Source organism: Cupressus sempervirens, chromosome 5 (assembly GCF_028749045.1).
Source record: "Cupressus sempervirens isolate cs-2001-9-10 chromosome 5, ASM2874904v1, whole genome shotgun sequence".
NCBI lineage: Eukaryota > Viridiplantae > Streptophyta > Pinopsida > Cupressales > Cupressaceae > Cupressus > Cupressus sempervirens.
In genome coordinates, this window is record NC_143122.1 from 165652494 (window position 1) to 165671065 (window position 18572).

At 37.9% G+C, this 18572-nt stretch overlaps 1 protein-coding gene across 1 annotated transcript in view; it reads right to left on the minus strand.

Moving 5' to 3' along the window:
- Positions 1-4246: 4246 nt before the first annotated feature.
- The window catches only part of LOC149554950 (MOB kinase activator-like 1A), a 59915-nt gene continuing 45589 nt past the window's right edge, over positions 4247-18572 (minus strand). Inside the window, exon 7 of the mRNA XM_089828966.1 lies at positions 4247-4549. Coding sequence (XP_089685092.1) covers positions 4475-4549 — 75 coding nt within the window. The 3' untranslated portion in view covers positions 4247-4474. The remainder of the gene's footprint in view (positions 4550-18572) is intronic.

The following is an 18572-nucleotide window of genomic DNA, read 5'->3' on the forward strand; positions in this document are numbered from 1 at the left end:
GAGCTGGGAAATTGAAGTTAATGGTCGAATATTTCTAAGAGTCAACATTCCCTCTCTTTCCCAAAACCTATAGGCACTCTCTCTCTAAAACCTTAACTTCCCAGCAAGTTTGAGTTTAGATTTGAACTTTGCCAAAAAATTATGCCCTAATCCTAACCTCGGAAATTTAAGAACTCCAAAACCAAAACCTCAATCTGATAAGTTTCGGAGTATCATTCTTGAATGCTCATAACTTTCCCCATGGCTGATCGTAAATGGTGACAACTTGTGTGTGCATTATTTCAAATTTGGTTTCTCTGGCTGTTGAGGTACTGGTGATCAAGAACTTTTATGGTTTCTCTGGCTGTTGAGGTACTGGTGATCAAGAACTTTTATCAATTTGTCATGGAATGAGGAAGTTTTCAATATTATTAATGTCGGTGTGAACACTGTGAAAGAGATGTATATATGCAGAATGACATTGAGAAGGCTTGTGTGCATTCTTGCAAGATGTAAAAGCAGAGACTGCATACGAAATTTATGACAGTTACACATCCATCTTTGCTTGTGTCCTTTGGCATATGAAATGTGACATTTCGAACAAGTAAAGGACGTTCTTCAAAGCTATGGAGGATTTATCTGTAAATAATTTACATTGCTCTATGACTTAAAGGTTGCATGGCCTGTTTCAAAGTTCTTGCATCACAAAAATTATCGTGAGGGTGCATGGAGGAGATCTCTTGGATCTCTACAAAGACTTTGGAGAAATTGTTCACTTCATGATACATCGAGCCGTGCACCATTCGTGACAATTACTTGACCAACTACCTCAGGTTGAACATGTAAAATGTGGAGTCATTTATGCTTCAAAAGTTCATCACTTCATTGGAGGAATTGTTCGTAGACCGAATTTGAAGGTTTAGACATGATGCTTCAAGGAAAGAGGAAATTTTTGATGAAATTATATGAATCATCTGATATAATGCCAAAACACGTTATCTAAATATTGTAGGTAAATACAAAGGTGGCTTGTTTCAAAAGGCTTTAGAAAGCTTCCAATTGTCCAATTCCAGAGTGTTGAGTGTGAGTAATAGTTATGACACTATTTCAAAGAACATTTTGATAGACATATTGAGGTAGGTCGGATACAATATTTTAGTGATACGAAAATTGGTGAGAAAAGCTTATAAATGCATTGGTTTTGAAAAGCTTATAAATGCATTGGTTTTGGAGGCACAAATATTTTGATGTATGGATATACTTTGTGGTATGGACAACGAGTTGATGGTGAGATAATTGTACAAGCACAAGAAAAGTAGATGTAGATAAAAGGCTACCTCAACAAAACAAATCACAGGATTATATTTAAAATTGCATATTTTGAGTTCTTGTTTTGTAAAAATGGCATGTCACTTGTTGTGACTCATAAGTTAAAATTTTAACTTTGACTTTGTAAAAAGTTAGAGTTGGTTGTGATATGCATTCTTAATTTCTAAGCTCTAAACTTTTAGGTGTTAAGAACCCGAGAAGTCAGTTATATGAAGATGCCTATAAATAGAAGACTTATGTAATGTAGAATGGAGAAGACACTATTTAGCAAAGAGGAAACTTTAGAGAAACTGTCAGAGAAAACTTTTTAGAAATTTTGGTTTCATATGATGTATTAGGGTTTTTGAGTGTGTATACTCAAGAGGATAATAAAGAATGTTTTGTTTGTATGTCCAAAATGTTCTTCAGATTGTAATCATTAATTCATCGTATGTTAAATTAGTGATTGTTCTTATGCATATATGTGGAATATTTAAATTGATATAAAGATACATGTTCATTTCACGATATCTTGATTTGGATGTATTCGTGTAGCTTATCACTTCATATGTCAAGTTTTGTTATACTTCTTGCACCATCATTACATTTGGATTCCCAAACCCTTTGTACATCATTGTCTTTATTGATCTCAATCACTAGTCATATGTCTACTATTGGAGTTCTTATTCCTATCTTCTTTTAGCTTTGTTTTCTCTCCTCTTGTGCTTTCAGGTGAAAAGTGCACCAAAATCCCAAATACCTACATCATACGAGAGAGTTGCCCCTCTCAAACGTAGAGGAAGATCATAGGTTGATAGTGATTAGTTGCAATCTCTCCAATTGTTGGCACGATTGTCACTATTCACAAGGCAAACAGGGTCAAGTTCAAACATATTTTCACAGTGACAAATTTGTTTACCAACAAATCACATACATCAATGTGAAAGCTGAGAGAAATGAGTCAAAACAAACGAATAGATGTAGCTAGTCAAAGATACTACCAAACTCACAAAATAATTTCACTTGGAAGCTTAATTTAAATTTAATAGCAACTATGATAGATTAGATGTAACAATGTGTCAATGTATATATTACACCCCCATCTCCATCCGCTCCTTGTTTTAGGGATGGGGGTACATAAACAAAATGTCCCTAGCCATCCCAATTACCAAAAAATGTTAGAGATGCCAAGAATCGTCCTCGAACAATTGATGATGGCCCCTCCCCATTTTAGGGACAAGGGGACATAACGACATGCCCTCCATCCATCCCTAATTGCCCAAAAAAACACTAAAAAGGGCAAAACAACATCCCCAAAACTAAGGGGACAACTAGTCATCCCCATAATGACTAGGGTAATGCCAAAACATCCCTTATCTCTCCCTATGAGAACTTGTTGTCGTCTTTGCCTTGGGACAATTTTGGGCTTTAAAACGCAAAACACACAGAAAAACTTTTTAAAAAAAAATCTTTTTGCCAAAGCTCCAAACATGGGGAGCCCTTAGAGCATGCATTTGGCTTCTTATTTCATAGGCCATAATGAAGCTTAGTTTGATATTTTGTGCCTATAGCCTATTATATTTTGATTTATAAGACTAATTGGATACATGTTTGAGACATTTCCATTTGGATACTTATATTGATAGACCATAGTTTTTATGTTTGAGACAATTGCTATAATGCTTTTATACCACTACTCATGATTTGTACTGCTGATATAATCATTTATGTTGTCATACTACTTTTGTAACTTGTTTATTTATTTGTCTTCTTGTTATCAATTATTGACATATCTCTCTCCACCTATAATATCTTAATATTCCACACACCCACACACACATATATACCCGTCCATCCCCATCCCCAAATGCCAGGAACAAAGGTCAATGCACTTCTTCAGTTCAACGTCCATATCCTTCTGGAAGTGTGGGAGAGAGAGTCTCAATGAAAGACATACAGGTTGCCTTCAATTTGAAGAGAGAAAAATCATTAGACATTAGAAAACACTTAATTAAATGCTTTCAGATGTTTTCTCCTGGACATGTGATTACCAAGATACCGTACTAACATTGAAGATGTATTGGCTAATCTTTTGCAGGCCTATCTTCAGACAAAATAAAAAAATTATTATTACTGTTGCCTATTTTGGGGTCTAATCTCATGAATTTCGTTTGGCGTGTATGGTCAGGATATTCCGTTTCTTTCGTTTGAAGTGTATGGTCAGGATATTCCGTTTCTTTCGTTTGAAGTGTATGGTCAAGATATTCTATTTCTTTGATAAAGCATGATGAAGCATGAACACCTAGATAAAATGACATGTAAAAGACAACATTTTTCATGCATGGAGTTCTCATTATAATTCATTAGACGTTCTTCTTTTTCTTTTTATAGATCATGCTTTACAAGAAAATCTAAAATTGAGGGAAAACTGAGACCAGAGACAAATGCAATCGTCTAATTTGAGATAATTGTAATTACTTGCGATTCTGAACAAAATATGCAGATGAAATTGATAAGAATGATGCTAATAAAGTACTCAAAAACTAACAATTCTTGGATTTAGCAGTATCTTTAGCAGTGGGATACATATTTCACAAATCTTGGGCTTGGGATTAACACGTAGTGAACAAGCCAAATCGTGCTCATATCACGATAAGTCACTAAAGTTATCAACTTATTTCCTTCCAATAGGAAAGAGGGGAGATAAATAAACTGAAATTTTGCCACTGCTAGGATTTTAGACACCAAATAAAAATTAAATGCAAATTGTATTCACATTCTTTGCCAATATATGAAAGATAAATATCAAATATCAACCTCAACCATAACATATTACCACTTCCATCTGTTATATGTAATGTACAAAACACAGATTATTTGAATATCACGGCAGAGACAAAGGTCAGATTTTGAAGCAAATACATTGCATTGGGCAATCTAGAGAAATTTGGCTCTCTAGTTTGGATATAGAACTGAATTTATTATATAGAAATCACCAGTGAAACAAACTCATATTGAACCAAACCCAATTAAAAACTATGGTTTCTTCAATAAGCTATACATTATTGCACAAAAATACCTCCAACTTATCAGTTAAGTGCATTCCTTGAATGTGCCGACCTTACAACTTTCTGATTATTTCCAAGTACGGAAATTGGCAGAAACTAAATTACAATGCTAAATTCATTTAGTATTGAATAATAATGGAATCTATCAAATCCTGAAGGGGTGCAAGCTCCTTTTTCTCAATCAAATGGAACTCCTGTTTGAATCGAGCAAAAAGATATTTCTACAAGTTAGTATATTGATCATGGCATTGATCATTGAAATTAAATAAATGAAGCATAACGAAATATAACCAACCAAAGAAGCTTGATCTAATTGTGCAAGTTACAAAGATATGAGCAAAGCAAACATTTAGAAGGAAAGAAATATAATAAAGAAAATGCATCATGATTCAATTCATTTTGAATAGCTGAAACAGGAAACTACAATCTTTTACTTTAGGACACCATCTGACCATGGAAGACCAACACAACAAGAACTGAGTCACTGACATAGCAAATCAAACATTGAAAAACTGTAGGCCAGAAGTCAACAACTACAATATCGGGAAATATTAGGAAAAAAAATGTAAGCCAGAAGCCAATATATAAGGCAGCTCACAATAGGAAAGGATGGGGCATCAATATTGCATCAAAATATTTGTGAACAGCCTGAGCATTTAACATAGTGGAACACAAGGCATTAACTCACAGTCTCGCGCCCCTTAACTACAGCTATTCATCCACCAACCTGACCCTCCTTTTCTGAGAGCCATTAATACCAAAAGTGGTGCCTGCAAAAGAATATGGGCATCTACACTCCACTGATATAGTAAGGACAAGGTCAAGGTATGTTTGAGGCACATAAATGATTAAGACTCTAACAAGAAGCCATGGGTACCGCTTGCATCTGAAGGAAATCATAGATTTCTAGGGCCCTTGTGCACGTCTACATGTCAGCTATTTGAGACAGCTCGCACAAAATAGGTAAAGTGGCTATTGTTTTCAACAAGGATAACATTTTATGGATTGGGCAGGCACATAGAAGAGAATTTACACAAGGATAAAGTTCATAATTTTCAAGTCTGGGTATTGTAATTGTGGTTTTTTAATGATCTGGATTTATCCCAATTTTGTATGGCACATTTAACCTTCAAAAAGTGTCTCTATGTATGGTGTACATTTCTGAATGTGTGTTATTTAGTTGGCTACTCAGAAGACCAAAACATCCTTCCAAAGACTTCATAAGGTATTTGTTCAACATAATAAAGGAAATGCATGGGAGTGTTTATGGATCACTAATTAGACTCGATTAATATTTTGCAACTATCAATCATTATTTTGAATGTATGTCTAGATCCAACTTACCCATGTGTTTAAAAAGGCAGTCTTTTCCAATGTCTTGATTTAGATGTCACTTGGTTTCAGTTATTGCATGTTTGATTAAATCCAATGACTCTGCATTGGTCTGGGTTTATTTTTGCACTTTCTTACAGCAAGTTCGTGGTCACATGGCCTTCAGTCTCATGCATTGGTCTGTGGTTGAGTGATCTGCTTGTGCATGGCCTTCGCTCTGTGCTTGCCTCCTTCCTTGTTTCCCACCAGCAACTCCAGAATCATGCCTTGATACTGTTGGATCTGTGGACTTCAGCTGAGATAGCTTGGTGACTACGGGTGCTTCCCTGCAATGGAGCAAACTCCCAGCAACTCCCAATCAGCTCGGGCTTCAGCTTCAACACCACTCCATACTTGTCAATGCACAGTGGAGGGGGTGAAAAGGCTGGAGTCAGAAAACCAGTCACTGCAGATACAAACTCAAGGAACATGGCATAACTCACATGTTCACCTTCACAAGAAGAAGTCTTTCTAACACTTCCAGAGATTCCCAAGCTATAAACCATAAACTCAGAATGAAGAACACGCGTTCCTAAGATTACTCAAAGGAGATCCGGACAACACCCACGGATCACCAGAGCGAGATATTACTCTATCCATCCCAGCAAGATGTTCTTTTTAACCATATAAATTCATTTACCATGTTGGATTCCCAACTCTTTGCAGGTTTCCAAATTCTCTGATAAACTGTCAATTGCATTTTCAGAAACTGCCAATTTCAAACTTCTCGTTAACTCCAACAAGATGCAGGTTTTGGAGTTAAAATACATCAAGGAGAAACAAACTGAAATAGACAGCGAGCATATTTCACCGGAAAATGAAACCGAACAGCAGCTAGAATCTTGGGCTTCCATTTGTAGTAACAACACTGCACCCCTCTCTGGTGTTGAAGAGCTAGTGCGTGCTAAGTTGGCAGATGAACAGGATAGGCAGGCACGCGAACTCAATCCGAGGGTCTGGGGCCTTCCTCCTTTCTCTTTTGATCCACTCCCAGTGGACAACTCTTTTCTTAGCAAGCAGCTGAGCATCCAGACGTCACACTGGATAGGGCTTGGATTGATCATGACAGCACCCTTTTTCTCTGCTTGCTTTCATTAGCTGACCATATTTAGGTCCTTAGAGCGAGGAGGAAACTCTCCCCACTTCCCAATAAGATTTTTCTTAACGAAGACCTCACCAAATCAGAGGTAGCTGAGCTGAAAAACTCTTGGGAACTTGTTGCAAAGGCTAGGTGCAATGAGAAATGGGCCATAATCAGTTACCTAAAAGTTGTTATTCAGGACTCCTTCCCCCTAGATTGGGAGTCAAGATCAGCCACCAAGACCAAATGGCGATCATAGGGGCAGTTGAGCATAAGGGAGCATAGAGGTGGTTCACCACATGTCAATTGTTGGGACGATACTTGTACTCTGTTGTCCATGTCCAGTCTTCTTCACAATGCTATAGGTTCTGCAACCATTTGTATGGTTACTGAGACTCAAGAGATCCCTGTTCGCCCTCTCCCAAGTGATACCAAATTTCATTGGCTATTTTCTTTCAAGGATGAGGTTAGGAGCTCTAGTGGGGTCAAGAGGTTGGGCGGGGTTGCTTGCCTGGTCAAGGACTATCTTTTGGGTGTGACTTCACTCAGACAATATGGCTAGATTTATGTGGGCCTATGTTGACTAGGTGGCTGCACGTTCCAAGGATATTTTCATTGTAGTATGTTACTTTTTGCTAGCTTCTTCATTCTATGCTATACATAGTTGAAAGGAGAAGGACCCTTACAGGAATTTGCATGATTGCATTGCACAGATTCTAGCTATGGGAGATATCATCATTGTTGGGGATTTCAATATATGGACCAGAGACCTCTAGACCCCCCTCCACGACTAGGTGGTGGATTCAGGTTGTACATCTAAGTCAAATTTGTCCATCCTAGGTTTGCAACGTTCTTTGGATGATTGTGGGGGACCCCTCACAAGGTATGGTCATCATTACTCCAGTTGTGCAGTCCTTTGGACTTGGTGATCCTGAACAACCTATCTTACTTCCCTGGTTCTAGTATGCTCACTTGTTGGGACTCATTGTCGGGGTGTGACTGTGGTGTACTACGCTCTCTATTGTGCCTCCATCCCTTCCATAAGCCACTTCACAATTACCTACCTTCCTGTAGCCGACTACGCCCTCCCCGCATATTCGCCGGTTGGACTCACTATGGGGGTGTGAACTTGGTATACTATGCTCTCTCTTGTGCCTCCTTCATCCCTTCCATTAGCCACTTCACCATCACCTGCCTTCCCCTGGCCGATCACGCCCTCCTTGGCCTTACTATTAAGGTGTCCCCTTCCTCCTCCCCCCTAGAGTCACTCCCCATTCACACGTCCATTTTGCTTTGACAATGGAGACGGCTCCTCCCCTTTTCACCCTTCATCTTCTGCACCACTTGGTGTGCTTCCAACATGTTCGATCGCCTTGGTACTACTATTTGACAGCTTTCCCTCCTCTCCCTCGCTCACCTCACCGCCTCTTTATCCCACCATCCCAAACACAAGAGAACTTATCTTGTGAACCATTGGTATGACAATGACTATCCATCCATACTTCTTTCACTTAGTTGAAACTCTCCTCACACAACTTTCTCTACCATAAGAAGTCCACTTCCATCATGCTACATTGTAGATCCCTTTGTGCTTCATTCCTGCAGTCCGCCCAATTCTCTTTGGCGCACCTTTTTTCCTAACCATATCCGCCTTCTCCCCATTTTAGATCACAACTCTTTGGTCTTGCACATCTCCACCCTTTGCAACATCCTCGACCCACCTTCCATCCTTATCCTCCCCCCCCATTGCCATCTTTTCACCTTCACCAACATCAGTGAGGCAATTAGATACATGAACAATAGCGGGGCTACGAATGAGGAAGGGTTTCAAGTGGAATTCTTCAAGCACGACATCATGATCTTGGGCCCCTTCCTTATAGAGCTCTTCAACAAGGTGGTTTGCACAAGTTCCCCCCTTTCTTGGTCACGACATTATCCATTTGATCCACAAGGTTGATTCGACCTCAAATCCCAACAACTACAAAACCATTACGGTTTGGCATATTTTCTCTAAATTGTACACCACAACGTTGCACACTATTCTCTCTCGGGAGTTAGATTGACATCATATTCAAGCTAGGGGGAAGGTTGGTTTTCGATCAAATTTTCAAACCATGGACCACACCTTAACACTCTGAGCTATTACAGAGGAGGCTCAACATCGCTCCTCAAAAGTCTATCGTTAATTTAGACTTTCGCAAAGCTTTTGATTTTGTTCCCAAATTGGCTCTCTTTGAGAGACTTTGAGACATTGGTATTTCTAAGATTTTCTTGAAGGTCATCATGAGACTTTATGAGAGTGTGGTGGGTTATATCAGGACCCCTCGAGGGATATTAAACTTTATCCAAAGCACCATTTGGGTGAAGCAGGGTTGCCCTCTTTCCCCTACCTTGTTTGGTATCTACATTAATGAGTTGGAGGCTTTCCTTTGGGAGCAATTGCTTTGTTAAAGGTTTGGTCTTTACACCAAGATTTGGTCACCATTTTACTCTTTGCGAACAATGTGACCCTCTTGGCCTCCGGCCCTCCTCCCCAAAGGGCTTGCAACAACTTCTTGATAGCCTTGCTTCATTTTGCAATTCATGGCAACTAGTTGTTAACCTAGGTAAGACTTAGTTGATGATTTCCAATAGCTTGAAGACCTCCCATCTCCACTTATTTTCCAAGGCGTAGCGGTTGAGATTTCTTCTTCGCACACATAACCAGGGGTCAAGTTCTCTAACCTTTTCTTCACCATGAGACCTCCCATGCAGCCTCGTATCAACAAGGAGTATGGTTTCCTTGCTCTCCTATAGAGACGGTGTTTCCAACATCACTTCCTAGACACCACATCCAAAATGACTCACTTGGACACCTTGATCAGGCCAACTATGCTTTATGGGTCTATAGTTTGGGGGCCCTCTCTATTGGAGTCAAATTGGACCTCACGGGAGCAAGTCAAGATCCTTCTTCTCAAATGCAATCAATCTACTCCTCACAATATCATCCTGCCTAAGTTTGGGGCCCATCCTTTCAGACTCAATGCTATCTTTGACTCGGTATGGTTCCTTCATTGGCTATCGTAATTCGTAGACTCATCTGAGGAATGTTGCAAATATTCTTACCTAGCCTATTGCTCTTTTAAGGCGATTGGAAGCACTAACCAATATGGTCAAGCCCATTTTTGGTTTTCTTGGGCGTCTACCCTTTTGGGTTTAATGGGGGATTGAGATTGACCTCCTTCCTCCTTTCCAATACTCTTTGGATGTCCTCATTCATCTTCCTCCCATCTCGGCAAGAGTTAACTAGACACATCGGGATGGACATTTATAGGTCAACCCCATAAGGGGTCTTTGTCCAAGGATGGTCTTATATGCAGAGCAATTTTGTGATTTGTAAGATGGGGTCATTGTGCATCCTTCGTACCTTTCTCATTATTAGTCACATGCACTCTATATTTCCCTGGGCTCTTTTAGGATAGGCTCTCATCAGCTCCATATTCAGACGTACCATTAGATTGATAGAGAGGACCAGATCCATCAGCTCTATGACGTGGAGGAAGCTGAAATAAAGAGACTTTATTTTATGTTGCCCCATCTACTATGAGATCAGAGGGAGATTCTACTGCTAATTCAAAGAGACTCGGTTTCTTCCCTCATTTTTCTAATGCACTAACCAACAACATCTTGCACTTTATCTTCAAGAGGCCACAAGGCTTCGACACCACACCTCACAACTTTAAATCCCTTCAAAGCAGCACCGGCCCATCACCTCCTTCACATTGCTCTCCCCAGCTCTTTGTACCAAGTGGTGGCTTGGTCTCCCTCATTCTACGCATAGCAGATCCATAAGGCCATATAGATGTTAGAGCGGCAGCAACCTTCTTCTTTCAACGGCCCTTGGAGATGGCTCGGAGCTTCCTCTCACCATGGACCATATCCTTCAGTTTTGGATTTCTTCTTGCCCGCTCAGAGTAGCTAGCTTGTTATTGGCTTTTGCTTCATGTTTTGGGTTTTGTTTTGTTCCTTTCCCCAAGCACTATTTGGTGCTCTCGTTGTTGGTTGGCTTTTTGTTGTGCGTTGGCAACCTCTTGGACCCTATTTGTGGTCTTTTGTTGGACATTAATAAATTTATCTTATCTTATTGGCCAAATGGATAAAGGTATCGGTTTGTTGATGGACTTCTCCCCCATCATCATCAACACGCCCAATATACATCAATCTATCTATCTATCTTTCTAAGTCTATTAGTTTAGTGTGTTCCAATGGCCACATCTTAATGTCTATAATGGTGAAGAGACAGCAGGGGGATGATGGCAAAGTGGTTGTTGGGGGAGTAGTGCTGATATAAAAAATGGCGTTGAAGTGAACTCTTCAAGTCAAAATCTGCAGTATAATATTTCTACAAGTGACCCATGAAAGGCCAACTAGTTTTGATGAAGTTAGAGGTTATAATTGGTATGTAATGGCATGTGCCATATAGCAAGTGACCCACCGGCAGCAGTGGCAAAGGTGGTGGTCTTGTGTGGGGGTGTTTCCACCAAGTCCCCAAGTCTTGGAAATGTCCCTGTGGAACACTATATTTAAAAACACATTCTCAAACACTCATATGGAAAGTCATTTGTTTTCTTCAAGAGTTTAACCTGCTTGGGTGTGGGCCTCTTAGGTGTCTTGCCTATGTGGTTTCCCTCTCTATATATGTACCCCTTTAATATTCATTTCTCACTCTCACTAATACATCACTCTTCATTTTGCCTTGCAATTCTATACGTTTGTTGTTTCCTTTATGCCTAGTTTTCCAGGCTAATCTCACATGATATCAAGTCTTTCCTAATGCAATGGAAATGCAAACAACTTTGCAAAAATACTCATAGGGTTGTAATTCATTTGAATCATAGTTCAAGGAGAGATTTGCAATTTATGCAACATTTGCACTCTGCTGCTTAAATCAGTCATCATTTGCACAATATTTGCAAAACCATGTCAAACTTGCATAACATTTTTACTTATTGTATAAAGCTTGCAAAATGATGGCATGACTTGATAAAAATTTTAGATATCTGTTATGCATAATACAGTCTTTGTGAGGCAAGATTTGTCGATTATCTTGGTCAATTTGCTGAAATTTGAAGATCACTTACAGATATTTACCATAATTCACTTACAGATATTTACCATAATTTAAGTTAAGCATCTAAATTTGCAATATTCTCAGCAAATTTGTGGAAATCTAAAGTTTATTTGCATATATTTGACATATTATGATGACAATCAGTGTTTGGATCAGTAATATCTGACTTCGATCTGCAAATCTTTGCTGTGCTGGTTTCAATTTTGTAGTCAAACTATCATATTTTTAAAGAGTTCTTGCCTTTTCTCTGCGAAGTATTCACAACATTTGTGTTGTTAGTGTGAATGCTCTTGAAATTTGCATCGAGGCTTTAACTTTGTCTTAAAAGTGGATTATGGCATCAAATTGAAGATCATTGTGTCGCCTTTCCAATCGATGTGAAGTACATTGCAGGCATGAATAAAATAGCAGATCTGTGCTAATAGAGTCATTTGCCTGGCAATAGAGACACAGCTAGATTCCTTTAGCAACAGAGGGATTTATTTGCATTATTGATGCCTTATCTATGGTACTTTAAAGTTGATTTCAGCATCTAAAACAGAGCTTTGACCTGCAATAGGGAGACAATATTTAGCATATGATCTAGGCTCAATCGAAGCCGGACTTTCAACATTCAAACTCCTCAATTGGCACCTATCATTGTTTTGACTTAATTAGCCTTATGCTGGCACAATTTAACTGATATGTCCATTTGTCTGTATGCTAGTGCAGTTTTCGACACTAATTGGCATGATCTGTCCATATTACCTGGCATCTTTTGGGCATCAATCTGCTGCTAATGAGGTGACAGATGTTTAGCCACGCCTTTTCTTGCAGAGCTGAAAATAGAAGCAAAATAAAAATTTCAGAGGCTTGCTGAATATGATTGCAATTTTGTGCTAAGGCACCGTTTTTTGCAATATTTGTGCAAAATCACATTAAACTGAGGCGGCAGATCAGGTTTTTTGGCACTAAATTTGGCATTTTCTTCCAATCCCTTTTTGGTGTTCAGTTTGGCAACTAGTAGAGCAGGTGGTCACAGATACAGTTCAAAATGTTGCCGATTTAAACATGTTTATGACAGACTTTTTTTGTAAGTGGGAAATGAAGGCAAATTAGCAAAAGCAAGTGGTGAATAAAGGCAATAATCAACAAAATATTGATCCAATCTCTGTTTTTTAGAGTGCAGTTTGGATTGGCGGAAAATTACAAGAGGAATTTTCAATCCAACCTTGTGGATGATCATTTCTATTCAATTTGGGCACCAATTTTGGTATCTTATTTTCTATGTTTTTATCTGTGCACAAATATTACTGACTTGACATTAGGAGAGTTCGTTTAGGCATTTTGGCATTTTGGTGCAGCATAGAGGTGCACAGTTTTTGGAGGCTTAGAAAAAATGTCAGCATTTTGCACATTGGTGCTGATATAAATCAGCTTGATAACATTTCTATCAACCATGTCTCGAATGTAATGATAAGATGTCTCAATGTTCTTTGATTGATTGTGGAAAACAGGATTAGCAATAAGTTTGATGCAACTCTGATTATCACAATGAATCACTGTGGGATCTAGTTGTTTTCCAAAAAGTCCAAATAATAGCTTTCTTAGCCATATTGCTTCGCGGGCTCCCATGGAGGCTGCCATGTATTCGGCTTCGATGGAACTTAAGGAAACTGTGGGTTGATTTCTACTGAACCATGATATCATTGCTAACCCAAGACTGAAACAACATCATGTAGTGCTCTTACAATTTATGGAACATCCAGCCCAATCAGAATCAGTATATCCTTCAAGTTTAATATCAACATTCTTGTATTTCAAACCAAGACCAGTAGTGCCACGTAGATATCTCAAGATATGCTTAGCAGCCATCAAATGAAGCTTCTTTGGTTCACACATGAAGTGACTTGAAACATTTGTGGCATAGCAGATATCAAGTCTACTATTTACCAAATACATAAGTGATCCAATGATATGTCTGTAAAGGGTGGGATCAATAGCCTCTGGATTCACAGCTTCTTTTAGTTTGTGTAGATTAGTTTCCATCGGAGTTGCTAAGGTTTGTCGTCCATCATTCCAAATCTAGTCAAGATGTCCCGAGTGTACTTCCCTTGATTTAGAAAAATGTGATATTTCTTTGACATACTTCTAGACCCAAAAAATAGTGTAGTAGGTCTAGATCCTTCATTTCCAATTCAGCTATGAGATCTTATTTGCATCTTTCAATTAAGTGGTCATCACCTGTTATCAATTGTTCATCAACATATAAAACAAGTATTAACATGTCATCATTAGAAATTTTGACGTAGATGTTAGGATCAGCTTCGATCTTTGAGTATCCTAGTTTGATGAGGTAGTTATCTATCCTTTCATACCAAGCTCAAGGCGCTTGTTTGAGGCCATAGAGAACTTTCTTGAGTTTACGTACATATAGATTCTTATTTTTTATAACAAAACTTTCAGGTTGTTCAATATATACTTCTTCATTGATGACACCATTCAAGAGTGCGGTCTTGACATTCATTTGATGTATCTTCTATCCTTTGGATGCTGCAATTGCAATAATTGTTCTTACTGAAGTGTATCGAGCAACTAGACCAAAGGTTTCCTCATAATCAATACCTGCCTTCTGAGAAAAACCCCAAGCAACAAACATTAAGCATATTTGATTTTGTATAACCACTTTAATGAAACAACTAATTTGTCTTTTGGTCTAGGTACAATATCCCAAACATCAAATTGATATTCTTCAATCATAGCATTTTTCCAAGCTTGACAAGTTAGTGCTTCTTCAATAGTTGATGGTTCAAATTTAGTAAGCTCAGTTACTAGTGCAGTGTAACAAGATTTGTTTCTAGTTTTCTTGCTTTCCCTGGAAATTTCATCTGGCTCAACATTATTTTGTTCAATCATTTTCCTTTCCCATAATGGCCATTTTTTTATATTATAGATGTCTCTATTTTTTGAATCTGGTAATGGTTCATTCTCCTCTGAAATGTTCTCCTTCTGAATTTTAGTTTGTAGACTTTCATCTAAGTCTACCATGGGCTCATCTTCTGTACTTGTCGATAGTTTTAAGGCAGTGTTTTCTTCAAATATGACATCTCTACTTACTTCAATTGATCTTTGCCCAAGTACATAAACACTATACACTTTGGAGTTTTCACTGTACCCGACAAATATTCCTTTCTTCCCGGATGGTTCTAACTTGGTTCATTTTTCTTTAGGTATGTGAATGTAAACAGGGCAACCAAATATTCTAATATGACTTAAGTCTGGTTTGATTCCTATAAAGACTTCTTCAGGAGTTATGTTTTCTAGAATTGAGTGCGGATATCTATTTTGAATGTATACAGCAGTATTGGTGGCCTCTGCCCAAAATGAGAAGTGTAAATTTTGATCATAAAGCATGGCTTTTGCTGCTTCAACAATGGTTCTATTTTTCCTTTCTGCTACCCCATTTTGTTGAGGATTATAAGGTATTGTATACTCCCTCTTAATCCCAACAGAGGTACAAAAAGCTATGAAATTTTCAGAGGTATATTCTCCTTCATTGTCTGATCTTAGGGTTTTAATTCTTTTTGACGTTTGATTTTCCACAATTTCTTTGAATTCTTTAAATTTTGATAAGACCTCATTTGATTCTTTGACTTATAAAAAGTATATCCAAGTTTTCCTAGAGAAATCATCAATGAATATTATGTAGTAAGAGAATCCTCCTAGAGAAAGTGTTGGCATAGGTCCACATAAGTCAAAATGAACTAATTCTAGAACTGATTTAGACTTGTGTTCACTAGGAGAAAAAGGCTTTTTTATATTCTTTCCTAGTGCACATCCTTTACAAGTGCTTAAATGTTTTGAGTTTATGCTTGGTATTCCAATGGTGATTTTTGCTACTTTTGGAAGTGAACTAAATCCCATATGTTTGAGCCTTCTATGCCATACTTCATTAGAATTTGTTACCTCGTGGCTTAGGGCTTGCTTTTGAATGTTGCGTAGTTTATATAGAGTCCCATCTCTAGTCCCTATGGTTATGGCTTTCTTGAGATTAGTGTTTTTAGGCCAATACAATACTTTGTCTTCATTGAAGGTGACTTCAAACCCTTCATCAGCAAGTCTAGAGATTGATACTAGATTTCTTTTTATGCCCGGTACAAAAAGAAATTTAAGTGTAACCCAATTTCTTAGTTGTATAAAATAGGTCCCGATTCCTTTTACTGGATAGGTGGAGTTGTCTCCAATGGTGACTCCTTCAGTGAGATAATTTCTAAAGGTTTCAAACTTATTTCTGAATCCTGTTATATGTCGGGAATCACCACTATCTATTATCGATACATTTTCGTTGGATTTCATCTCACTTGATAGGGCAGAGCAGAATAAGAGATTTTCATCCTTTTTTCTTTCAGCTAAGGAAGCTAAGATTTTTTCTCTTTCTGGACAATTTCTAAAGGTATGTCTAAATTTCTTGCATTTACAAGTCTACAACATTGAACTTTGGAGAAGTCATTTCTTTTGTAATTTATTTTTTCCTTTCCTTTTATCATATTTCTTTCCATTGAATTACCTCTTCTTCCCTATGTTGTTGGAGACTGAGAAAAGAGCTTGATTTTCTCCCTCCTAATTTGAAATGATCCCTCTAGAAATTAGACTTGATTCTTCTGATGTGCAATCATTTTTCAATTGATCAAAGGCTAGTATTGATGATCTGCTGACAACCTAGATGAATGCTTCCCAAGAATAGGTAATCCTTTTTACGGTGGGAGAAAAGAGAAAACCTAATCATTTATCGAAAGTGAAGTTTGAAACTCATGTCATTGACCCATTCTATTCTTTCGATTAAGCTAAACGTATTTACCTACCCTATTTTGGAAGTTTGGGTACAAGGACTAAAGAATAGTTAAGTGAGCCGTATGAGGTAGGAAACTCTCAAGTACGGTTCTAAGGGAAGAAAACTTTTAGAAGTTACTCTATCCCGACCGAGGAGAACAGGCCATTCAACAGGGAGATCCTGAAATTGCGGAAGCTTGGTTTGATCAAGCTGCTGAATATTGGAAGCAAGCTATAGCACTTGCTCCAAGCAATTATATCGAAGCACAAAATCGGTTAAAGATTAAGTGCTATTATGGATAGTTCTTGATCTTCTACCTTGCTTCCAATAGAAGATAGACAATTCTTTATTTAAGAAATCTTTCCAAAATAAGATGAGATCGACTCTCCTTTATTCATTTTTGTATTCATCAGTTGATTTTTTAATGTAATTAATCTACTTGAGTTGTTGATTTCAAATGTATCCTTAATCGTCTTGAATACTTCAAATGCCTTTTTGAGATTTGAGATAGATGGATGAATATGATCTTTTACTGAATCAATCACGATTTTCCTGGCTTTATTATTTCATCTTTTCCAAGTAGCTTTTTCTGCCTCATCTTCAAGTATTGAAATATCTGATTCAATGAATGATTCTAGTTTTAATTTTCCAAGAATTGTTATAATTAGAATTTTCCATGAAAAGAAATTTGTTGCTCCTTCAAGCATATCCTCTACTCTAACGCTGTTTGACATGTTGACACTTTTGATTCAAGAATTTAAATTTGGAAGTCTCTCTACCAATTAGGCTCGATACCATGTAAATTTATATGATCGTTTATTGATGGAGACTAACTTAACTATCGATTTATATCTGTGTGAGCAATCTTTAATTTAATTCTGAATTTATAGATAAGAACAGATCTTCCTTATCAATCTCTTGGTACTGAATTAATTTAAGTAGAAATATATAATATGCAGATCTGAGTTTTACTGAGATAGTAATGCCCTGTTAATGATTATATTTCAGAACACACAAATGCATATCATATGTGTGTGTGTGTGTGTTGAGGTATGTTTACATAGGGGTATGACCCTACGTAACCATACATCGACACATAACTAAAACCTATTAATAAGCACCGATCAAGTGCAATGATACTTAATATAAACTAAGACTTATTTAAGACTAGTGTCAGATCATTGTATTGGTTCATGTTATAGTCTATACAAGTAACGAATATCAGATCGCTATTACTTTGATGGCATTCAGAATATAATAAACTTGATCGCATTCAGAATAACGATGAGGAAATTTATTTATTTTTCGGTTACTACTGCGGATTTGGTTGGTGAATGTGATCGGTATTCCTACTTGGCATATTGTTCTTGTTGGATTTGGTTGGTGAATGTGAGCGGTATTCCTATTTGGCATATTGTTCTTCGGTTACTACTGCGAGTTCTGATTTTGGTTCTCGAGCTGGCTGCTGGTATGCACAGGCTTCTTTGCTGGGATTGATTGAGATTGATATTGACCGCCTCCCCCCTTACCAGTTCTCATTGAATGCCCCTACTCATCTCCTCCCCTCATGGATGGAGTTAAATGAGCATGTCAGACTTGACATTTATAGACAGTACATTGCCACTACCTAGATTAACCCACCCGGTGGTTTTCATCCAAGGATGTCCTTTTATGCGGATCACATTTTTGAGATCTCTGATGGGATTATTGTTTGTCCTAGCTACCTTTCTCGACGGTGGTCTCACGCCCTACGTATCTCTCTGGGGTCCTTCAGAGTTGATTCTCACCATCTTCAGACTCAAACCAACCATCATATTGACAGTGGGGAGCAAATCTGTATTAAGC